At 40.4% G+C, this 25,904-nt stretch overlaps 1 protein-coding gene across 4 annotated transcripts in view; it reads right to left on the bottom strand.

Moving 5' to 3' along the window:
• CREBBP (CREB binding lysine acetyltransferase) overlaps positions 1–25,668 on the bottom strand; it is a 51,817-nt gene extending 26,149 nt beyond the window's left edge. For 2 of the 4 annotated variants that reach the window (XM_088147776.1, XM_088147777.1), the window contains exons 1-11: positions 24,871–25,668; positions 21,906–22,606; positions 11,427–11,603; positions 10,275–10,524; positions 9,170–9,283; positions 5,192–5,431; positions 4,352–4,448; positions 3,904–4,053; positions 3,404–3,521; positions 2,008–2,200; positions 1,133–1,186 (exon numbers count right to left, since the gene is read on the bottom strand). In XM_088147776.1, coding sequence (XP_088003902.1) covers positions 1,133–1,186; positions 2,008–2,200; positions 3,404–3,521; positions 3,904–4,053; positions 4,352–4,448; positions 5,192–5,431; positions 9,170–9,283; positions 10,275–10,524; positions 11,427–11,603; positions 21,906–22,606; positions 24,871–24,955 — 2,179 coding nt within the window. In that variant the 5' untranslated portion in view covers positions 24,956–25,668. Of the gene's footprint in view, positions 1–1,132; positions 1,187–2,007; positions 2,201–3,403; positions 3,522–3,903; positions 4,054–4,351; positions 4,449–5,191; positions 5,432–9,169; positions 9,284–10,274; positions 10,525–11,426; positions 11,604–17,161; positions 21,882–21,905; positions 22,607–24,870 lie in introns of those variants that run through there. The other 2 variants (XM_088147778.1, XM_088147780.1) reach the window with 2 other exon arrangements.
• Between the last annotated feature and the right edge of the window lie 236 nt (positions 25,669–25,904).

The raw sequence follows: 25,904 nt of genomic DNA, 5'->3' as shown, positions 1-25,904 counted from the left end.
AAGAGTTTTTACTTAGTACAGAGAGATGAAGTTCAATAAAACTACTGTATTCTGCCTGCAATACTGCTGACACTGAGAAACCTGTAAAGGTACTTCCTGAAATAAAGAGCAATATCTACATTCAGTTCTAAGTGGTAATCAGAAATGAGCCACAGTTATGTGAAAAATTCCAAGGATTTTATGATTTCATATTTTTCATGCACAGGACTGCTTTTGGACCTTCAGCTATTCCTCTTATGCCTCTTCTTTGGAAATATTCATGTCCAGTTCTTGGTGATAAGACAGCACAGGGATTCTACAGAATAGCTAACATCTGTAGATCATACTGAAGAGAAATGAAAAACTAGATTCTCAGACAGCTCTGTATTAGACGTTGCTGAAGGCATGGCACCAGTTTATAAGACTGCGCAAACCTTCAAGAAGATGCTTTGCTTTGATGAAGATTCAAGCTAAGCATCCACCTGAAGCTTCACATAACAATGCACGGCCAACTGCATCACCTCTTTCCTTTCCTTTTTTTTTTTTTTTTTTTGAAGTTAATAGGTATTCTGCCTCCTTGCACAGGTCTAACAGTTTAAAGCTGATTTTTGCAAAGCTTATCATATTTCTTGATCTTGTAAAGATGCTGGAATCTACTAAGACTCATTAAGAAGAGTTCCCATGATTCCAAGCCTTTGCTTTTTATCAGACTTTACAGAACATAGATACTATCTTTTCATCAGCAGAACTTCTGAAGTTTCTGCAAGGAAAGATGATTACAGTAAACCTCAATTTAATAGACACTTTGGGAGGAAGGGATGTCTGTTAACTCTGAATTTAAATAACTGACATAATTTATGTCATTTGTGTGATTATGTGAATGGCATAAATTGATTCAAATAACATAAAACATCAATTATGCCATTTTGCAAACAATGTAAATTGCTTCAGACACAATGGACAATGAAGTCCCAAGTAAAATTTGGAGGTCTAGAGAATCAAGGTTTTATTGAGAGATTACTGAGCAATTTGACTTGGGATAGAATGCTAATGGAAAAGATGGCATTGGAGAGGCCAGGTAAGCTACCCTGGCCAAAAACAAAATTCACAGCAGAGATGCTGAGAAAAAGAGGAAGCAACGGATGCTAAATACCTTGAGAGGCCTGCATACGGCCCAGAGGCACACTTGGCATGGATATAGGCCCATCTGTAAGAGAATGAATGCATGTTTAACTGACTGAATTCTGAATTAAGTTAGAATTCTTTGAGACAACATGTGTTTTAAAAAAGGTTAATTATTCATAAAATCAGAACATTAAAAATTGCAGATGGTGTCATCATCTTAAAAGATGGATTCTCCTGTCAATCTCCCACAAGAAAGTATGGAATAAGTAGCAGTTTTACTTTTACCAACTGGAGAGGTTCCCAGGGGTGGCGCTGTTATACTTTAGGAGCATAAACCTGCAGGTGCCATGGAGGTAAATCTTGTCTCTTAGATTATTAAACAAACATCTAACAGAAGCTGCAAGACATGTGAGAACTTGGTTCTTGATAGTACTTTGTCTATACTTCTGGAGCCCCACCTCAGATGAGCTCATGTACTCCCTACAATGATACCTAAAGGCAGTAATAGAGTGATGCATAATAAAATCAAGCAATCCATTTGGGGAGGAAGTGCTGGGAAGGGGTGATCTGGTTCATCTTTATCTTTATGGTGGGAAAAGGTCATATTTGTCTGCTTAAGAAAATTCATTTGGGTGTACTAGAGAGCCACAAAAAACCCGAACTTCCTTTCTGAGGGAGAGGTCCAGTAAATGTCATCTCTTCAAAATTTCAGAAAATGGTTGTAGATATAATAGGCTAATTCAAATTTGATCCTGCTTTCATGTGATTTTAATTTTTTTTTCATTTTTTAAAAATTGTAAGATGCTCTGATGGGATTTTTGAAGGGCAGAAGGATGTGTCATCAACATAAAAATAAGAACAAGCAAGGTTTTTCTTGTTCTATATCTTTAGTGAACCACTTACTGGGAGGTCTCACAGGTTGCGCTTGTCCCACAGTTGCTGCCACTGGCGGAATGCCAGGAGGTTGAGTCCCAGGGGCCTGTAAGGCTGGCTGATTACCCAAGATCCCTTGCTTATGCAAACGAGACCTCCGCTTCTCTTCTAGCTCTTTTTGTATCTTATATATTTTCTCTGCCAATAAATGGTAATATTCATCCTGAAAAAAGAGAATGCTAGGATCAGATCTTTGAATGCATTATAGAGAGCACAGTTTGAAGATATTATTAATTTGAATCCATTTTTGTACACAAACGGTGGCCATTTGAAGCAGTCACCTCATGAAGCTGAGCACCTATGTTGAAAAGATTCTTTCTGAACTTTGGCACAACACAGTCTCTAGATCAAAGAAAGGCAACACATCATCCTCTAGATGATGCTGGACATGATCAGCTGTAGCCAGTCTGGTCTAAGGTGAAGGATGATAGGAATTTAAATTGAACATCTGGACAGTTAAATCTTATCCATCCACCTACGCTCTAGAGGAAAGGAAACTTGGCTGAGCTGCTGCAAAATTCAAACAGGATAATGAGAGCAATACTGTGGATGCAATTTAATTGAACAGTAGTATAAACTGAAGATTAAATGGTAGTCTTTTATGTGCCTAAACACTAATACCATGCTTCGCCTCAATCTTCTTTTCTTCAGGTGGAACCACCCAGTTCTTTCAGCCTATTCTCATATGGTATGTCCTCAAGCCCCTGTCGTCCTCCTCTGAACCTGATTTAACCAGTCAGTATCCTTCTGGAAATGTGGTGCCCAGAAGTGTATATAGTACTCCTGACAGGGTCGCAGCAGTGCAGAGTAAAAGGGCTTTACGTGTCTTTGATACAAGGCTTTCACTAATGCGGCTGGGGAGGACAGTTCATGAACAGCATCGATATATAAGGTAAAGCTTCCTTGGAACTGAGCTTGGCTCCTTTTCCTGGCAGCAGTATGGAAGTGGTCTGCTGCTGCCCTTTTCAGCTTCCCAGGGGAGCCTACGGTTCCCGGGATTTCCTTGTAACCTCCTGTCCAAGGGCTAACAGAAACTGTATGTAGCTTTAGACTCCTGCAGTAATATGAAAATGCTGTAACATTCCAGACTTCTTCACTTTAGAAAAAGATGTTCCTATTGATTCAGGTGCTTGCCTTTAACCTGCAGATCTTCCTTCCTGTGGAAAAGAAACTTTCTAAGCAGTCACAACACTGAAGATTGGAGCTGATACATAATTCTGGCAATCTGTTAGATCGTTATGCTACATAGAAGAGCCCTGCAGTGGAAGCATGATCCTGGAGAAATGTACCAGAACAAAGAATTTTTTCAAAAGAGTGGCATTAGCGCTTGACATATCCAAATCTTTTTTTCAGATCAGTAACGTACCCTACTGTTCGCTGATTCATACATATCCCCTTCAACTTTCCTAGCATAAGCCACCAGATTCTCCATCCGACGATCTTTCAATGCTGCTGGATCAGGAGTTGGAAAAATGGCTTGTACGCTGCAAAAAGAAAAGATTTAATTCCCTTTAGAAACATTGCAAGGAAACACCATGTAGTGGACACACATTTAAAAATTCCAGCTCTTAAGAAATTCAATGGGAACTACTCTTTCTTCAGAATGACATAATTGAAACTTTGTCAGGCCTGGGGGTGGCACTGGGACAAAAGATGAAATTGGGAAGTGGAATAAATGCGTGAAGTAGTCTTTCTCATGAAATATCTTCTCATATAGTAAGGAACAAATCAATGTTTACTGAAATTAACCAGCTTTTCATATTATCTCCCAGGTCCCAAATCTAAGGAATGGCACTGTAACACAACATAATTAACAGACTAGTCTGATCCCACAGTAAGCTATGCCTACACCTGGTTAATACTTACAGTTTGTGTACTAAGTGATTGCGCAGATCCTGGGTGACATGCTCATGCCAGGTCTTCCTCACCCCGGTACTTGAAGGTGGTGCAGCTGTTGGCATAGAGCCACTGAGATTTCCAACACTGCCAGAATTTGTGCCATCACTCATTAAGGGGCTAAAGAAAAGGTAGTTATGGAACCTTTTGTAGATCTTTACTGTTCTGAAATTTATTTCTGTTTTTAAGTATCCCTACTGATGACAAAAGTTAAGAAATTACCAAACAATTGATTACAACAGCAAGCACAGGCAATGAAATTTTATTGTAATTTTGCCACTGAACCCTCCCTACCAACTCTGGAATCCCTTGGAAAGGGAGACATGAAATGTCCATGGAAAGTAATGTTATCAAAAACCTGTAATTTCTAACACTAGAAGTAATAGTCAGATGTAAATGCTCAACCAGCCTTTCTTACTTTGCTGTCCCAAGTGAAGTCGGAAGAGCTGTTTCTGAGATCATGGTAGTCTGTTGATCAGTTATTCCTCCTGCAGCTAGATTCATCTGATTAGCTCCTTTGGAACAAGATTATACCACATTAGTCATGGGACATTTTTAGACAGTTCTTATATTTATATTAACATAATTTATGGATGCACTGTAGGAAAAATCAAAAGTACTTTTTTTAAAAAAAATTACTGTCTCTAACTATATAACATTTTAATTATTTTTGCTTAAATGTTTATTGAAACTATCAATGAAATTGTATCCTTTATGGGCCTGAGGATACAAAGTAGTAAGAAGATTCTTCAGAAGCAATTATTCTCAAATAACAAAGTAAAACACATTTAAGTAAGTGATTAAAATGAGATGCAAATGAAGTGATAAAAGAGATATAAGCAACAGGACATGCAATGCAACCAGTGAAGATTAACTTATGTTTTCCACCAAGGTGCTAACTTGTCCTCTATCCTCAATCATCCAAACTTTGTGTACCAGGGATGCATACCGCCCTTCCAGAGAACAGATTCCATTTCTTCTCTGAATCGCACAGATTGAATGTTCTGGGAGGACCCTTGAGAACTGAATGATTCCATTCTTTACCTCCCTCAAGGTTCTAAAAACTCTTAAGCATGGAGAAAACTCCTTTCGAGTAAAGGAAAAGAACGTATCCCAGTTTCCAGCCAAGGCCAGCCTTGCACTTGTCATGGATTGATTCTTTGCCCTCTACTCATCCCCAACTTCCTGACTGCTGCTAACATCAACTGAAAACCATTCTCATTTTCTCTCTACTGCTAGAAGCAACTTCCATGCTTACCCAGTGCACTGATGGTCCTCATTTGCTGGTGGGTTTGAGGTGGTGTAGGCTGCTGGCCTGGTACCTGTGGCTGCAACGGTGCCTGTGGTTGATTGCCATAGGGTAGGCCAAGAGCAGCATAGGCTCGTTGCATGGAACTGGGATCAATAGGGTTGGGATTAGTTAGGGAAGGAGTTATGGGCTGTCCTGTTCCAGATGCCACAGAATTCTGAATCCCACCAGCTGGTGAGCCAAGGAGAGCTAGGGGAAAAAAAAAGTACTGAATTTCTTCAGAATAATGCAATACATACATCACATGCTAATGCACAAATTGTGAAAAATTGAAAGACTTGCTCACGACTCAAACACATTTCTTAATCTGTGTTCTCCCATGAGATAAGTTAAATTAAGAGAGCTATGATGGACTGAACATGAGCTTTGGGGCTGAATGGAGATCCAAACTCGAGTCTCCCCAGTTCTACTCTGATACCTTGAAATTTATACCACACATTCTCTCAAGTTTTAATTCTTGCTCAGTTATTGCTCTTAGTCTTAGTGGTTCACTTCCAAGATATCTCAGGCATTTTTAAAGGGATCATTCAACCTGTCGGTAAATTCACGTTAGGGTTACAGTTTGTAAATACTCAGTAGTACATGCATTTCTTGATGAATCAGGCATTTCAGTAAGGAAGACACTCCCTTCTGTTGATGTATAAGCACATACAAAGGAATCATTATAGGCACTGCTTCACCTCAAGATCAAAATATTTCCTCCTCTAGAATACTTGTGTAGTTTTCAGCATACAATTTATCCAACAATTGCCTTGCAATACTTATGCTGCTGAATTGTTTCCTGATAAATGACTGAACTATGTTAGTGAAGTATATGAAGTTCTCAACCATACAGAAATGAGTTCACTGAAAAAGCAATCTCAGCAATTTTTTCACTAATTATCTCTTACAATTACAGTGGGGCAAAAAAGTATTTAGTCAGCCACCAATTGTGCAAGTTCTCCCACTTAAAAAGATGAGAGAGGCCTGTAATTTTCATCATAGGTATACCTCAACTATGAGGGACAAAATGGGAAAAAAAATCCAGAAAATCACATTGTCTGATTTTTAAAGAATTTATTTGCAAATCATGGTGGAAAATAAGTATTTGGTCAATATCAAAAGTTCATCTCAATACTTTGTTATATATCCTTTGTTGGCAATGACAGAGGTCAAACATTTCCTGTAAGTCTTCACAAGGTTTTCACACACTGTTGCTGGTATTTTGGCCCATTCCTCCATGCAGATCTCCTCTAGAGCAGTGATGTTTTGGGGCTGTCACCGGGCAACACGGACTTTCAACTCCCTCGAAAGGTTTTCCATGGGGTTGAGATCTGGAGACTGGCTAGGCCACTCCAGGACCTTGAAATGCTTCTTACGAAGCCACTCCTTCGTTGCCCGGGCGGTGTGTTTGGGATCATTGTCATGCTGAAAGACCCAGCCACGTTTCATCTTCAATGCCCTTGCTGATGGAAGGAGGTGTTCACTCAAAATCTCACGATACATGGCCCCATTCATTCTTTCCTTTACACGGATCAGTCGTCCTGGTCCCTTTGCAGAAAAACAGCCCTGAAGCATGATGTTTCCACCCCCATACTTCACAGTAGGTATGGTGTTCTTTGGATGCAACTCAGCATTCTCTCTCCTCCAAACACGATGAGTTGAGTTTAGACCAAAACGTTCTACTTTAGTTTCATCTGACCATATGACATTCCCCCAATCCTCTTCTGGAACATCCAAATGCTCTCTAGCAAACTTCAGACGGGCCCGGACATGTACTGGCTTAAGCAGGGGGACACGTCTGGCACTGCAGGATTTGAGTCCCTGGCGGCGTAGCGTGTTACTGATGGTAGTCTTTGTTACTTTGGTCCCAGCTCTCTGCAGGTCATTCACTAGGTCCCCCCGTGTGGTTCTGGGATTTTTGCTCACCGTTCTTGTGATCATTTTGACCCCAAGGGGTGAGATCTTGCGTGGCGCCCCAGATCGAGGGAGATTATCAATGGTCTTGTATGTCTTCCATTGTCTAATTATTGCTCCCACAGTTGATTTCTTCACACCAAGCTGCTTGCCTATTGCAGATACAGTCTTCCCAGCCTGGTGCAGGTCTACAATTTTGTTTCTGGTGTCCTTCGACAGCTCTTTGGTCTTGGCCATAGTGGAGTTTGGAATATGACTGTTTGAGGTTGTGGACAGGTGTCTTTTATACTGATAACAAGGTCAAACAGGTGCCATTACTACAGGTAACGAGTGGAGGACAGAGGAGGCTCTTAAAGAAGTAGTTACAGGTCTGTGAGAGCCAGACATCTTGCTTGTTTGTAGGTGACCAAATACTTATTTTCCACCATGATTTGCAAATAAATTCTTTAAAAATCAGACAATGTGATTTTCTGGATTTTCCCCCCCATTGTGTCTCTCATAGTTGAGGTATACCTATGATGAAAATTACAGGCCTCTCTCATCTTTTTAAGTGGGAGAACTTGCACAATTGGTGGCTGACTAAATACTTGAGTCTACAGTAATACACTGTATGTATTAGTTTCCATTATAAGATTATCTAGGCCTATTTCTGATTTTTTTTCTTTTTCCGTTTGTGGGGGTTCGGTGGAAATGATTTCATGTAACTGTGAAGTGGTAGACTCTGATGGTGACACTAAAGACAGCATGCCTACTGCTTATTTAATATTGGGTGTGTGTACTGATAAAAGCAAATCAGCAGAAGGAACATCTCCCTGCTTTGTTAAATCACATCCAACTACTATAAAGTAATTCTGATTTTATTGAAACAGGAGAATTCCAGTAGCAAGCTGAGAATAGCAATTATTCAAAAGCTGTGATTAGACAACAGTCCTTAAGGGGAATGAACATGCGCGCGCACATGCACACACACACAGCGTAAGAATATTAATACTGATTAACTTAATACTGACTAACATCTTAGATGTTCAAAGCAGCAGCTATTCTCATAACAATAATTCATTTAGGCCACTACACCTTAAGTTGCTTTGCTGTATGATCTGCATAGTGCACAGCTTCCTATTTTACTCAATATTCATTCAATTATTTCCAAACAAGGATTATTTAATGCCTGCTGCCTTGATTAGGATTTAGTCAGTAGAAAGTATACTTCAGGACCAGCAATTTATTCCTCAAATCCTTAGGACTGCAGAAATGCATTCTGCTCATTTTTTACTTCTCTACCCTGCCTGCCGAGATCTACTCTATCACCTCATATTCTCTAGTAACTGACCTTCTTTATCTTTCCCCCTTAGAAAGATTGGTTACCAGGTCTGTTAATTTATCTCACATCTCCATATTAGCAAGTAGAACAGAATATAGATTATATCTCTGATATGTGCTTGATGGTTTAATGAAACATTTAAAAGAAAGTTTTGAAATCTGATTAAATTTTTTAAAAATCTCTTCAGCTCATTACTTTTTATATCTGACAGCAGGGTTCTTGCGATTTTACTAACCTGGAACCTACTGTGAACTCTCTGAGGTAGACCAGATCAGGAAACAGAGCCACAAGAAATACTGGAACTCAACTTTATTGCTATAGGCTATAATAACAGAATCTTGAAAGCCTGACAAAGTTTCTCTTTCCCTCCCTCTTATACCCAAGAGAGTCCAGGTGGGCCAATCTTAAGTTTCTTTCTCACCCTTTCCTTTCTTTCTGGGCTAAGCTGATGTTTTTGGAATGGTTGCCACATATTTTCTTCAAGGCTATCTCCATCTACCCTGGAAGGCCTTCTGGTTAAATGCAGGTAAGTAATCAAAGTATCTAAGACTAAAACTTCTTAATAATATTGTGGCTTTATATATTCTTAATTTGATAATACCATTTTAAAGGAACAAGTTCAAAAGCAAACCAGGAAATGGAGAAAATGCATTTAATCTGCATTTCTCTCCACCCCTATAAAAAATTCTTCAACCAAACAGATTACTTACGTTGCTGGCTTCTCTTATCACTAGCATTTTTCAATGGGAGACACACTGGGCAGTCATGCCGTGTACAGTTCTTCCAGTGGGATATGATCTGACGTGATGATGCACAATGTGCCACTAGAGAAGAGAAACCATAAACTAAACCTCTATGGTCTTGAATAACCTTAATTCCAAATCATATAGCAGCATTTGCAAAACTTGGATCTATGAATAGGGAGAATCCACTAATCCCTTCCGTTTGCTATACAGCAACAGAAAATTCTCTGTATTGATCATATACTGAGGATATCACCTACTAAACATGGAAAGGTAACCTGAATGACTGTATTGAAATACCATTAATACAAACTTATTTACTTTTCTAAAAAAGACCTATGGCTCAAAATCCTCCTAGCTCAAGCATGTTACCGTAATTTACAAGAAATGCAACTCTTTAAGGTTGCTTACTGGCTCTTGCCAGGTAAAGACAGGTTTGAAGACATTTTTGAAATCAGAATGAAAAAAAAGATTAGCCTCACCAGTCAAAACTATCTTGCTTTAGGTTCCAAATGTACAGAGTAAGCAGAAATGTCAGCAGAATACTACAGTAAACTTTAAAACTCTTAATGAGAGAGCACTATTTAGTCAAAAGTAGCCCAACTAAAAGTGATTGGAAGCAGCTTCTTGCAACCCCACATGCCTCTTCCAAGGCAGCAAAAGCCCTATTACCTATTCTTTTGTGAATACATTTAACTAGTGAAAACTTATGTGAACCTCATGAAGGTGAAAGCTGCAGACATATAGGAAAACTCACTTCTTTCCAAAAGATTCTATCTCACGAAAGCAAGGAAAAATAAATAACCCTTTCGATTTCAAGGGATTCAATAACACCATGTCATGTGAACGAATGGCTTATATCAGTCTCCAGAGATCTCAATTACCAATGGCTGTGGAGGCTGAAAATCACAGGCATTGCAATCCAACATCTCAGAGCATCAGGCTGGCTTTTTGGTCAATTTCCACCCCAACTCTCCTAGTTGTTGTATAAATCAATAGGAAGGCACTAGGTTGTACCAAAGCTAGGGAGCAACACAGGGCAGGCTTGTTGAGATAAGCTCCTGGCTCTTACCTTGACAGGCCTTTCCCGCTTGACAGTGTGTCATGTGATTGAGGACATTTTTCATGGTTCGGCAGTGGGGAAGAGCACATGCCCGCACCTCTCCATTTGCTTGCTCTCGCCTCTGACACTTATGAGCATGAAGTAGTAGAACTAGCTGTTGCTGAATCAGTTTGCGTTTCTCAGGGTCAGCTGTTGGCCCTGTTGCCATTGCCTGAGTTGACACAATTCCCACTTGCTGTACCTGGGTTTGCATCTGAGACTAAAACAAAAAATGCATGGCATGAAACATTATACACACAGAACAGCACATAAACTTAATAAATAGTGATAATTTGACTACCATCTCAAACCTCTTTGGCATGATAAACTGCCTCTAAGAAGCCCACAGGCAAACCAAACATAGTATAGCCATTTTACTTTTAATGCTAAGGTAAACTTTAGCATAATTTTGTAGCTTATGTAATAACACATACAGTACATTGTTTAGGAATAAAAAGACTCAGAACTCAAAAAAAAAATAGAGCTATGGTCAAAATCTTTTAGAAGGCACAACTCTGCTTTTCCATAATGAAAGATAATTAAAAATACATTAAAATACTTCAGATTACACACACACATGTACCTTCACATACTGAATGGAAACTCCATTCAACTCTGCAACTGCAGGGGTACATATTGCATGGTTACATGAGAATGACATACATTCTAAACTAATCTACCTCCATCTAAAGGCTTCTTCAGTGTTTGCTGGTTTTCTGTGTGACTCCCTCTGCACAGTTTGAGCAATCTTTCTGGTCTTCTAACTAGCACTGCAAATGACTTGACAAACAGTAATCAAATAAATCTCCCATAGAAAAAATAAATTTCCTTATTAGCTCCCTTAACTTCACAAAGGTTGCTAACAAATATATCCCAGAGGCACAACTTATCCAAACATCTCCTGAAAAACCTACTAAAATGCTGCACAAGAAAGTCCTCTCCAGAGCTTATTACTACAGTTCCAAGTTATTTAGGATGCAGTTTTCTGCATATCCCTTCCTATGATTCTCACTGAATACAATTATGCTTTTTGAAGGGCTTTTTATCATCTTGCACCAGTAGTATTGACAAAAGACACATCAGTATTGTAGAGAACATCCAAGTGAGCTACAAGCAACTCACCATATTTGGCACACTGGTAACTGAAACACTCTTGATATCTGAAGGAAAGGGAGACAAGTTATTTGCCATGCCTTGTTTATTTGCTAGCGGTGGGTTGACTCCTGTTGCTCCCATCTGCTGCCCTCCAGGTTGACTAAATGGTTGCCCAAAGGGACCTGGGTTACTGGCCATTCCCATCTGGAATGAAAGCAAAGTTAATAACGTTAGCACCCTGCATTCACTTAAATGCAGGTACAGACAGAAAGGAATATATAATTTTCCAAGCCCAAAATGCAGTTTGCCTGAATTAATAGTACAGGTAGTCCTTGTTTAGTGACCACAATTGGGACTGGCAACTTGGTTGTGAAGTGGTCGCTAAGTGAAACTGCCACTGTGCTTATGATCTTACTTCAGCTTTCCTTGGCTTTACAGGTCATAAATGAATGAATGAATGAATGATTGGTCACAAGGTTATTTTTTTCATCACCGTCGTAGCTACAAATGGTCATTGTATGAGGCTGTTGCTAAACAAAGATTACCTGTATGCCTAAAGCTTAACAATTAGGACTATTACATGTATGTATATGGTTTTGTTGAACCTCAGCCACGATCTTCAAACATTAGTTTTGAAGGAATACTGCACATTTTATGAAAAGTAAAAATTATCACTGAAACCGGAATAAGCACGTTCCACACAAAGAGGAAATTACTTGCCCTTTACTTTTTAAATCTTATTTATAATATTTCAACGTAAGGATGAATAAGAATAAAAATTCAATAGTTTGAACTGGAATTAGCATTTGAAGCGTGAAGTAAAAAATAAATCAAAGTATCTTCTTCTGACAAGCACTGCTGCTACTAGATAGAAGGGTTCATTCTAGTATTTAAACCACTTGCTATGCATTCCTGTGATTTTTTGGTGGCCACATTAATTTTAAAGTATTGTGCATCAGGAATTGAGAAACTGTGACCCTCCAGGTGCTTTTGAACAAGAACTGCCAGCATTCATGGTGAATTATTATATTAGTTGGGATTGATGAAAGTTGGCATTTGATAACATCTGGAGGACCAGAGGCTTCCCGCCCTACTGCACATAAAAGAGATAACTACAAAATAAGCTTCAAAGACCATTTGACTGATATGCATTTTCTACCACTTTTTAAAAATATATTTTTTAATAATTTTCATCTTGTTTACTGATTATTAATATAGTAATTGCTAATATCCCAGGGTAATTTTGCAAAGATTTTGAAAAGAAAAATTGTTGCTAGATCTCAAAATCAGCAATTAAAAAAATTAAAAGGTAAATTAATGAACAAGACTAAACAAATATGTTTGTCAATAAAGAACACCAAAGAAAATTATCTGAAATGTTAAATTATTAATGGACAGAACAATTATGCAAGCAAAAGAAATTTCTAGAAACATGTCAAGTAATTTGCTACTAACTAGATTATAAATGTCAAACTAGATTATGGAAAGCATTCAAATCTTGCAGCCTATTTTACATGACCAGTGTATCTTAGATTAGCAACCCCCAAAATATGCCCCAATGCTATATAGCCAACTATTTCTGACACTAAAGTACCTGCTATGATATGCTAACTACTCAAATACTTTGATCTTTGCAAATTATTTGGATCCAAAGAGCAGGTGATGCCTCCTTACAAGATAATGTTTTATAACATCTCACTCTGGACAGTTTAGGGAAAAAAGTGAGTGAAAGGGGGCATTGCAGAGATGTAAAAACGCATCTTCAGAGGCAATGCATAAGGAGGCCTCCTTCTTTCTCTTTCTCTCATCCCCTCCTTCCCTTCTAAATAGGACTAGTACCCAGTCATTCAGTGGTGGGATACGCAGTGCAGAAAAAATGAAATACTTTTCCCCAACAATGGAATTTATTTTCAGAAAAGTATTAATGAAAGAAATTAAGAAAATTCATGGAGACTGGTCTACCAATGGCTCTCAATCCTGATGGCTTTATACTACTTTTAGGATCATGCCAGCATTATTCTGATTACCACTTTCTACAGAATTACCAAAGAAATGGGCAACTGTCCTTGTCACTTGTTTGTGGATTTTCTCAGGACCAGAGTGGCCTTCTCAACTGAGTTTCTGGTTCTCTAGGAATTCCTGGAAATGTGTCTTTGGATTGATTGATTTCAGATATTCATTTGTCCCTCTATAGTTTACAGGTGAAAATTGCAAATAAAACCCACGTAATGCAAATGAAAAACAGGAGAGCGACACAATCAGTTAAAAACAGTGAATCGAAACAGTAATGCTTAAGTCATGCTTCTCAGAAAATCTAAAAAATGCCATAGAAATAAAACTACTGTTTTATTTAACTTTGGTGGCTTCCTCATTTGTTTTTCAGCTAATTAAAGCTTGTTCAAGGTTCTGATGTTAATTCTGAAAGCCCTTCACAGCTTGAGTTGCAGCACCTGAAGGACTGTTTCCTTCTATATGCGAGTTATGCTCTTTACTGTATCTTCTTCCTGAAGCCTGGTTCTGAGGTGTGGCATGGGCCTGCTTAGGAGCAAGCCTGTTCAGTGGTAGCTTTCCAGTTTCCAATTCCATCTCCAGAAAACTCTGCCCAGCGTTCAGCTCATTATCTTTTTCAGTGCCAAGCAAATACCTATTGATTCTATCAGATTTCTATATTTCTGCTATATTAGTTGAAAAACAAAATGGGGAGCCACAAAAGTTAATACCCCACATCAATACATAATTGTCCAAACTCCCAGTTCAAATCAGTACCCTGGCTATGTAATATTTTGTATTCTCTAGAGTTTTTAGACTTAAAAATCGCAGTAATCAAATTACATATAATTATCCATGGATCTTTAAAGCAATTTAAATTTAAATTTAAAGCAATCGCCTTGATGTGTAACAGTCAAAATTCACATCTGTTATATTAAATGCCTATCAAGTCATCAAATTATCTTTAAAAAGAATCAAGAGATTTACGCTGAGATGCATATATCTCATGAGGGTGTGTCAGTACACTGCATATACTTCCTAGTTGGGGGGATATGGGTAACAGCTTATTGGCTGGCAAGGTAGTCTCTAAATTCCAGATAATCGTGCAAACATGGCTGAGTAAAACTAGACCTTGGTTATACTTCTGGCATATTGGCCAAATGTGCCAAAACTCACAGGTACTAGTGTTATAATTAGATGTGACATGCGTACAACTAAGGCTAGTAACCTAGCCCATATTTTTTCTAACTTCCTAAAAGTCTTATGGGAAATCTTAATTGATTAAAGTCATAATGGGCAATGGAGATCAACATTTATAGGCTCATTTAGTGATGACTACAGCATATGGAAAATTGTGATTTGAAATGTAAGAGGAAGAAATGGTAAAGAGCAAGAATTAATCAATGAGAAAAAGTGAAAGTAAAAGTGGAAAGATGTAATGGATTTGAATGAAGATGGTATAATCTTGCAGAGTGGTGTCGATGAATATATACAGGGAAGGGATGGAGCAGGTTTTATCATAACTAAAAGGGCTAAAAGGCATGTCAGAATGCTGTCATCCAGGTTATGAGCTCATATGAAAGTAGGAGGTTGGTGATAGTTGCCTGTTACATTCCACTTAATGCTCATAATGGAAGACCCTAATCTGTCTGTTTTGAATATGTGGTTTAATCATGAACTTATTCATAGAAACACATGGCTAAGGAATTAATATAAATCTAAAACCTGATTATTTATGAAGATTCAAAGAATTAAATTAAGGAATCAAGGGTTCTGAAAGTGGAATAACCATTTTTAGTTTTGTCCAGGATGGATCATGAGAAAAGACAGACATGAAATAAATGTAAAGAAGTGAAAGAAAGGAGAGTGAAAGTAGAATGACTCCAAAACGAGTATGAATTCTCTGTAAAGAAGTTTTAGAAGATTAATCTCCTAATACAATGAATGAATAGATATAAGAAGAGAGTGAAGAAGCAAAATGATTACCTAAGAGTCTGTGAATGAGAAAAAAATGCATAGAAGAGAATGACTTATAGTTGCAAAATACAGACAATTTTGATGGAAACAAAAAAGTTGTTTTGGAAGTGGGTGAAGAGGGTTAAACAAGAACCCTCCAGCAGAGTGAATGGGATTTAAAATGAAAATGTTGAAATTATTTGGGAAGAAAATGAAGTAAGGGAATGCTAAAAGGAATATTTTAGTGGAGACTGAAATTGAATGCTCTAAATGTTATTGTCCAAGAAAAGAAGTGACCAAAAGGTCATACATTCTGTGAAAATGTTGAGAAGTGGTAAGGCTGCAATGGTGGATGTATTGTCGAAGGCTTTCACGGCCGGCATACGATAGCTGGTGTGGGTCTTCCGGGCTGTGTGGCCGTGTTCTTGAAGTTTTGTTTCCTAACGTTTTGTCAGCACGTGTGACCGGCATCTTCAGAGTGCAGGAGCACAGACAGGAGCAGTTCTCTCTGTGCCCAGCTGAATGCAAAAACTACAGGGGGATCAATTTAAGTGTGCCTAGGAAGGTGCTTGGCAGAATACTAATCAAAAGGTAGAGGATATGGTAACAAGTAAAACTGGGAAGTGCACTATGGCTTTGTCAGGCAGGGGGTGTGCATACCACATTTTTGTTCTTCAGCACATTGAGAAGTGTATGAATGCAGGAAAAACACTATTCGTTGATTCAGAAACTATGGTTAACTAGTTTTAGCTATTATTTCCTTTTCTTTTTTTATGCCCTTAATTACTATTTTTACTCTTTTTCTACATTCTGCATAACTTTATTACTGCAAAAGAGATTAACATGGCTAAATATGCATGTATATAGGTATGAAAAGTGAAGATTGGGTTTGTAAACACAAATAGTTAATATCCTGTGGATAAGGAGATTGCAGAAAAATTAAAAATGATCTTCCCCTATTTTTTTTAAGCCTACACACATATATATGAGAGAGAGGTAAGTAAAAACTGTAGAACAGCAGCCACATTTATACTCGAATTGCTGAAGTTAAAATACTCTATTCTAATCTATCCTACTCTGCCAAGTCATATTTAGAATCCTGCATTCAGTGTTGAGCCCTGAAGACTAAAATGGCAGAGGAATATCACCAAGCTGGTGAGAGAAGTGGAAAAAAAAGTCCTATGAGAAATGGTTGAATTAACTGAATTTATGTAGCCTGCGGAACAGAAGACCGAAAAAGATATGATAACAGTCTTCAGAAAACGAAAGGCTTGTCATATAGAGGAGGGAGTGAACTTATTCTCTGTCACCCCAGAGGGAAGGACCAGAACCAATGGATTGAAAACATAGGGAAGTAGATTCAAGTTAGATATTAGGAGGAAGTTCCTGATAAGAGCTTTCAAAGAGTAGAAGAGATCACCTTGTGAAGTGGTACATTTCTCTTCACTGGAGGTCTTCAAACAAAGGCTGGATAGTAATCTGTCTGAAATGCTTAGCCTACCCTGCACTGAACAGGGGGCCAAACCAAATGACCTCTGAGATACTTTCATACTTTATGATTCTATATCTACATAATATCATGATGGTCTCTCACTGAGCTTAATACATTTTATCTAATCTCTTTTAAGCTGTCAAGGGGCACTTGTCTTCAGTTCCTTCCACAACTAAGTTATAATATGGAATATTTTATTTGTACTGCACAAGCTGATTTATTCAAAGAACTGCTGATGTGCTTAAAGACTCTTTCATCAGTAGCAACATTCAACTTAGATCTTTGATATCGTACATCTATTTTTTGTTCAAAGAAAACAGTGAACCTGAGAAGATGACTTCTATAGAGCTAGATCACAGCTTCATCCAGTCTAGCACTGAGCATCTTGAGGCCTCAGAGCTTGATACAGATCCGAAATTCCTTTTTTGCAGCTTCTGGATCCACCTCCGAATGCAGCTGTTGAAAACTAGTGGCATAAAAGTCTTAACATTGTAAAACCTAAGACTCCCCCCGCCTTGAAAATCCTGAGCCTGGATTTGCATTGTTAACCCATCTACTACAGCCCATGTACACATAAAATATTAAGCACAGTCCATGGCCAACAAAAGATTGTTCGCCCCACTCTACCGTTCCACTACCTCTTCGTTAACTCTAAAATTTCTTCAGAGACATTGGTCATATCCAATGATTCAGCATATACTACTTTCCAGAACTACCTTCAGTATAACAGGAGACAAAAAAAATCATGCCACTTTTCTTCAATTCACTGTATTCCTCTCCCATCTCTTACTATCGTTCTCTTTGTATAAGAGAATAACAATATCATTCTTCCAATCATCAGGCACTAATGCCACCTTCACACCCACATTAAACAAGTCACACAGCAATTTATAAGCAAATCACAACACATTTTAACATTTCTCTAGTTAAACCATCTATATCGGCAGTGTTACTTTTTTTCAACATTCGCACAGCATTTATGACTTCCTTTTTGTTATTTTTTTTGGGGCACTAACATTTGTAGCCTTCAGGATGCACTGCCTTGCCAGTCTTACTGGGGCATTACAAAAATATTTTCCTTCAATGTATGTGTCTTTGTGGAGATGCAGTGGAGTCCTTGAGCCATATGTTTTTTCATTGCTCTCTCTACAGAGGATCCTGAATAACTGTTACTGATCCTATCTTGAATAAATTTTCTGATCAAGAGCATCTTTCCATTTGTCCCTCCTGTCTAATGATTGTTTGGATATATCTTCCCAGGTTGCCCAATTCTACACTTCTACCTCTCCTGGAAAATGTATATTAATTTTCTTTCTTGCTAGTTTTATGCAACTTCATTTTTACCTGTTTAATTCTTTCTGACTGCTGGCCATATGGTTGTAACAATAACAGCATTTGTGACAATTCCAGTTTTTACTGTCATTCCCACACAAATCTCTAAAATACCCTTTCTGGCATTCCTTCACTTCAGCTTCATCCCAAATAATTTCATCACTCTTATTTTTAATTCCACTCTCTGATGGACGCTCCTCCTCACACACTTCCAAAACAACTGTTTATTTCCATCAAAATCATTCTGCATTTTTTCTACCCCTTTTAATTTTAACTATCCCTTTTTCTCTTTGATCATGTTTTGCAACTACTTCTTCTATATATACACATTATACAATATCTTTCTCTCATCCTCATTTTTTCCAGCAATCATTCTCTCATATGCATTTTTCTTATCCACAGCTTCTTTTACTTCATCATTTCACACATTCCCAGTAGCATAATTCCAGTTTTTTCGGCACTCTCTAACAATAATTACGTTTACTCTATTCCAAGAAGCTTATGCATCTAATTTCCTTACATTAATTTTCTGTTCTTTCTGTTGGGAGATTAAACTATCATCTAACACTTATTTATACAAGACTTGTAATTTATCTTCTGGCAATCATTCTACTTACTCTAGTTTCTTTCAGTTCTTTTTTTCCATGTCCATTTCCCTCAAGATCCATTCCTGATACTACCCCAAAAAAAAAAAAAGTTCTGTCCCTTATTCAAAACCTCTAATTATGCTTCTTTGCTTCACTAATCTCTCAATTGTTCATCATAAGCAATGAATGATATATCATACTTTTAGTTTTATATTTATTCCTTGGCCATGTGTTCATTTGAACAGACTTATGCATTAATCATGTGTTTGAAACAGACCTTTCTGCAATAAAGCATTCTGTTTTTTGTATTTCATAATCTTATCTCCAATAATTTGATGACAATGGTGTTAAAATGATACTATATTACTTTTCCTAGGTCCTCTGCAGTCAAAGTAATTTGCCCCTCTAGACCCTCCTGGATGCACACCTCTGAATGCCCTTCGTCTCTCAGCTGTAATGACATGATCCTCAGAATTTCTTGGTGGGATTGCTATGTCTTTCAGTGGAATATTCTGGCAGAATCTGCAAAATCCTAGCCAGTCAGCTACCTAGACTATCAAGCTCCTATACATTCAACTTAATTGCCTGTCTTGACACTGGTAGCATCAGTAAGCATTTTGAAGACAATACAGCAATTACCCAAAGTCAACATAGATTTGTGAAAAACAAATCTTGCCCAAGTATCCTTATTTCATTGTTAAAATCAGATTTAGTAGACTGTAGAAATACCGTAAACATAATATATCCTGATTTCAGTACTCCTAATCATTACTTCTGATCAGCCAACTATTTCACGGATGAGCATGACAATTAAATGGAGATACATATGGCTCAAAATCATACTCACAGATTGTTCATAAACAGTTCTTCATTAAACTGAAATTGAGAAGAACTGAGTATGGTATCACAGGGTTCACTCCTAGGCTCTGTATTATTCAAAATGTTTATTAGCAAATTTGATGAAGGAGGAATGCTTAACCAATCTACAGATGACACAACATTGGTTAGGGTTTGGTTAAAGAAATGGGTTGAAAATAACAGAATGCAATTCAACAGAGACAAATGCAGTTCTTCACTTAGGAAATAGAAATCAAATGCACCAGCACAGAATGGGGGATACCTAGCTTGGCAATAGTATTTCTGAAATAGAACTTGGAATACCAGCTTATTACAGCTCACTATGAATCAGCAAAGCACCGTGGTTGCAAGAGAGGAAAATTCAATGTTAGGTGGTGTTAATGACCAGGTTATCTGAGGAGCTGTCTCGCCTCTGTTATATCTGCCCGCCCCACTTGGTCCAGCAGAAGGGGCATGTTGCGGACCCCACCAGTCAAGGAATTTCAATTGGTGGGGTCTAGGAAGAGGGCCTTTTCTGCCGTGGCCCCCACCCTGTGGAACAGCTTATCACTTGAGGTGTGGGCCACCCCCACTCTCCTGGCCTTCCAAAAAAGTGTGAAAACATAGCTATGCCAGATGGCCTGGGGGCCTGATGTGGGCTCGCATTGTTGGAATTGGCGGGTAGGATGATCAATACTGCTCTCCCCATGATCTTGGGGATTTTAATATGGATATTTATATTTTTGTTGCTTTTACTGTTTCAGATTTTAATTGTAAGCTACCCAGAGTCACTGTCTGGGGGAGATGGATGGCATGTAAATTAAATAAATAAATAAATAAATAAATAAATAAATAAATAAGAGAATAATTTCCAAATGGCAAAAAATGATATTTCTATATTATTCTGTATCGTTGAAAACCTAACTTTTCAACAATCAAGGATTGTGTCCAGTAAATGGGCGCCACAGTTACTCACAAATTCAGATAACGATGATCAAGGGATTAAAAAAACTAAATCCTACTGAAGATTCTAGAAGTGTCTAGCTTTGAAAAGACATGGGTGGAGGAATAGGATAGAAGTCTTCAAATACCTGAAAGGATGTCAGACAAAATATCATGGTCTGTACTGTATCATTCCAAAATGCAGGATATGGAATAACATGTGGAAATTATAGGACGGCAGATTCCTACTGAACGTCAGAAAAAAAGTCCTAACGGCAACAGCAATTCAGCAGTGGAACCAATTACCCAAAGAGGTGTTGACTATCCACCGTATGTGTTTAAGCAAAGGCTAGGAAGCCATCTGTTGGAGATGCTTTAATGTGGATCCTGCAATGAGTAAGGAGTTCATGGCCTCACTAGCCCCTTCTAAGTCTACAGTTCTAGGATCATTTCATAAAGCAGCTGATGTTGAACAACAAAAAAAAAGTCACAAATAAATAGAGAGCAAATAATCCAATCCAAACATTCACCACACAACAATGCCAGAAATTATTAATTGTTCCATTCCAAGAAATTAAGGTGATCAGTTACCATGAGTGATGAGTGGCAACAATGTCACCATAGCCAGAACCCAAAACAACTGTTTCTAGGGGCTTTTAAAAAACTTACTGCAGCAGAGATTAAAACATCAGCTTTGAAACAGAGCAGTTTTCCCAATCCCAATGCCAATCTGTGGCGTTATTCTCAGGCACCCTGGTCAATAGTCATACTGATGGGAGGAATATATAATCCAACATTTCCGGGAAACACCATATTGGGGAAACTTATATAATGAAGCACATAATCAAGTTTAAAATAAGCACCAGTCTGAAAGAATAGTTGCCAACTATTCTAAACTAGGGAAAGGCTGCATTTGCCCCCCACATCCTGCCCCACTACTTCTTTGGAGATATCCAGAGCCCCCTCTGATTGCACTGCTGAATTTTGGTGATGTAACTGTGAAAATCAGACAGCTCTCTACCAATCTGAGGTTGAAAAAACACACGTAGGGACTTCAAATATAAGTCCAACCATAGCCCAATGTGATTTTAAACAATACAGATAACAAGAAAAAAAAATCAAATAACCTTACAAGACCAAAGAAGGCAAATCATTATTCTATAGCCCTTGCTCTACTTTCCCAAACTACTGTGTGGTGTTTGGCCACCTTTGCTTTAGACCTTAGATAACTAAACTACATTTACTCTGATTTTTTTTGAAAATTAGTTATTGAAATGAAAGCTGCAAAAGCAAATGCCTTTAAGTTTAGCATTCACAAAATACTTGAACAAAACTGCAAACAATTCCCCAGTTTATGCGACCCCCACATACTTTTGCCATGGCTCCTGCCTGGCCTGTGTGCCCTGTTATTTGAGGAGACACCTGCGCCAAGGTCTCTGCCAGCACATTGCTTGCATTTCCCTGTATGGTGGGGATAGAATACTGCATTCCGGCACCTCGGCCTCTTCCAGCTGTCCCAAGGGAACCATTCATTACCTGCCCTTGTCCTTGTTGGCTCTGATTCATTAAAGTGTGGCCAGAGTTACTGTTGAGAAGACCTGGATGAGCCTGGTTGAAGCCAGTGTTCATACATATCCCAGATCCTGTCTGGGATGTTGCCAGACTGCTTGTCACCATCCCCACTTGTTTCTGTGCTTGAGAATTCAGGCCTGGAGTGGCTGTGGTGTTGGGCCCAGATGTGCTGGCTGCTTGTTTGGCCAGGCTTGAAACACCAGCATCTGCCTGGTTTAATGGACTCTTGCCCATCACATTCAAGTTGCCAATATTCACACTGTTTGGTTGTGCCTGGACTTGGCTATTGAGGTTTTGCTGGACAGGGCTACTGGAGTTCACATTCCCAATTCCTGGGTTAAGAGAAGAGCCACTGCCTCCCCTCAGAAGTTCAGAAAGTTGTTTGTGTTTAGAAGCTGCATCTGGAACAATGTTTCCGCCGCTGTTTACAAGAGTCAGCTCTCCATTAGGGATCAGTTCATCAGGAAGATCATTTTCCAAATCAAAGAAAGTTCCAAAATCTGCAAGGTTAACAGAGGTTTGCATAAGACAGAAAATATTCATACCCAGTTAAATCACTTCTGAATACAGCTTAGGAACACAAAACAAGTGCTACGCAGCGCAGCTTTTCCACCTATCATACTGATGGAGGCAGCTGTCAGAGAAAATAAAAAACTGCCATATATTAATACTTCTTTCAAAAACACACTTCAGCATAAAGCAAAAATTAGATTAAAAAAGAATGTCACTGAATTAAATGCTTGATTCAAAAAATGTTATTTTACCATTTGTTTTCCTATACAAAATATTTTGAGAAGCAAAAATAATCATTACTTATACATTTAGAAAAAATTATTTTTACACTCAGAGATCTGCCAACAGAAAAGTATTCTAAGAACGTAAACTGTATTACCATGGTTTAGAAAATTTCAAATTATAATAAAATCCACAGAGGTGCAAGCAGGACCAGCTAGCTCATTGGATTCCTACATTTGTAACAGCAATAAAGTGTTTTGCTGCCATAACAAAAATGTAGATTTGCTTAAGCTAACCCTAACCCTTAAGCTCTAAACCCTATGTGAGAACCCTAACCCTAAAGCAAAGCTAACTTTATTTAAAGTGTAAAAACCATTCAGGTTCAGATTCTATCAACACTAGCACAGCTAGTACTTTTCAGAACCCAAGGATGAGTTTGAACTGTCAAACATATGGGCATAACCATGGTTTAGGGATGCTGGTTATTTCTGTGGACAGTGGAATGGGGGAAGAGATGCTTCAGAAGCACAACAGTTGTTGCATATGGTTTATTGAGATTGTACCACATTACAATTAGTAATGTATTCAGAAAACTTAACTTCTAGGCTTCACACAAACCACAGCAGTCAGTCTGAACATAATAGCAAACTGCAGTTTACTGACAATCAGATAATCAAATCGTTTACCTTTTGGCCTGAACCACTCTGCATTTAAGTGTTATACATGCTGCATTACACAGATGGGAAGAACATTAAAATATAAGAATATATATATTAATGTCAACTAAATCTGGAGGTGACAAATGTTTGAAACAAATATGTAACACACATTGAACTGTGTATTTTCAAAATTAGACATACACTTAGTATAATTCTGCTAATACAATATTTCAATGTATTATGTTTATTTCAAATTTGTATCATCTCTAATCCAAGATTACGGGTCATTTACACAGAATTAATGCAAATGAGAAACAAATCACACAATTTAAACAATAATAAAGGGCGAAAATTTAGCATGCTTAAAGGGGAGGGCAGTCTGACAGGTACCTTCTCTGGAAGGGCATTTTATAGGTAGGGCCACTGTCAAAAAAGGTGACCTCTGAAAGCAGGGATTTCTTGCATTTCTATAACTTACAATACATGAAGTTGCTAAAATATCTAATAATTTTGAAGCCATACTGCAGCTAAGCAGAACTCTCTGAGTTTATGTAGCAAGTTCTACCACTGTGCATCAGAGAAACAAGCTTTTGAACTCTCCAACTACAACTTCACAAGCTTCCCTGGTAGATGGCCTCTGATAACCAGACCCTACATCTAAGAGGTAAAAGTGGTACACAACTGAGTCACTGGGAATCAGGTGGCATACAAATTTAAACAACAACAACAGTAGTAGTAACAACAATAGTAAAACATAATACTTCCAGAAGATAATCACATTTTTATTTCACAACGGAAGGTCGTGGAAATGTTTTGATACTTGTAAACAAAGTTTCGGGCGATGATGGGCATTCTGACATGCCTCAGCACCCGTGAAACGCTCCCGAACGCTGAACGTCCAGTGAAAAAGTGAAGTGCCGAAGCCACCGCTAAAGGCCTCCTCTCCCCGGCCCGTGTGCACGTCCCGGGAACTCGGCTTTAACAAGTCGCCAGGAGCAGCTGCTCCGAGAACATACAGTGACCTTGTGGAGCGGCACGCACCTTCCAAGCCCCCGTTAGCCGCGACGATCCCCCCGCCCCAGCTCCTCCTGGCTACGTTTCAGGACCCGCAACTGCGGCACAGATTTCGAAGCTGCTTCTCCGCCTGGCCTGCGGGGACGGGCAACACGCAGCCTGCAAGGAGCCGCTCGGCTTCGCACGCCCCGAGCTACCCGTCGCGGGCTGCGGAACAAAAGCCCAGCCGCCAGGCAGCCCGGCGCACCCGCTGCCCCGCCGGCCCCGGCTCGGCTGGCGCAAGGGCCCGCCCGCCCGCCTGACAGGCCGCCCGGACCGCGCTCCGCCGCTCTCCCGGGCTGGCAGGATCGGCTCACCTGTGGTGTCGGGGGCGGAGAAGCTGGGTGAGCTGAGCTTGGCCCGCTTGGCGTTGGGCGGCCCGTCCAGCAAGTTCTCCGCCATGGCCGCCGCCGCCGCCGCCCGCCGCCGGTGCGGTCTCGCTCTCGGTCTCCCCCGCGGCTACGCGCTCCGCCGGCCGCGGCTTCCTCCGCCGCCGCCGCCGCCTCCTCCGCGTCGTTCTCCTCCTCGCCGCCGTGGCGGGGCTGCCCGAGAGGCTGCGCCGCCCTCCGCCCCTCAGCGCTTCACCGCCGGCCGCCCCCGCCGCTGCGCGACCCCCATGTCGGCGGCCGAGGCGGGCAGCAGCAGGACCTCAGGCGGGCGGCGCGGCGGCGGCGCCCCTCCCTCTCGCGCAGTGCCCGGATGGCGCCCGCGCCCCCTCCTTCTCTCCCTCCCTCCCTCCCTCCGTAAGGCGGGCGGGCGGGCAGTCAGTCACAGCGGCCGGCCGGCCCGCCCGCCGCCGCCGCCGTTCTCCTGTCCCCCGCCGCCCGGACGCGGCTGCGGGGTCGAACGTCCCCAGGGGAAGCAAGCACGGCAGAGCCTACGCCGCTGGACCGGAGCGAGCGAGCGGGCGGCGGCGGCGGCCCGCAGCGGTGGCAGCGCCTCCTGGAGGGACCGAGCGGCCGAGGCGCGTACGGGCCCGTCCGTGCGGCGTCGGCGGCCCCGCGGTGGCGGCCCCGCGGCCCAGCTCCCGCCCTGGCCCGGCCCGGCTCCCGCCCGCGACGCGCTCCGGCTCCGCGACAAGATGGCGGCTGTTGATTCCTCAATTAAAAAAAAAAGTTTTTTCTCTTCTCTTTTCCACAGACAAAGGGGCGGGGCCGGGCGTGCGCGCTCGCCTCATTGCGCACGGCGCGTCCCTCCCGCTTCGGCCACCGTCGGCGGCGGCGCGGCGGCGGCGGAAAAGCACGAGCGTAGCCGAAGCAGCGAGCGCACGAGGCCGCTCGGACTCCCGCCGGCGACTCCCGCGAGCCCAGCCGGGCGCCGTGGAGGCAGCCGTTACCCGGGCGCGTGCGAG

The sequence above is a fragment of the Python bivittatus genome, unplaced genomic scaffold (assembly GCF_059951505.1).
Source record: "Python bivittatus isolate LINGU-HERP-01145 unplaced genomic scaffold, Pbiv_v1 ctg000560_np1212, whole genome shotgun sequence".
Classification (NCBI taxonomy): domain Eukaryota; kingdom Metazoa; phylum Chordata; class Lepidosauria; order Squamata; family Pythonidae; genus Python; species Python bivittatus.
The sequence above is the reverse complement of the archived record's forward strand: the minus strand, read 5'-3'. Positions and strand labels throughout refer to the sequence as shown.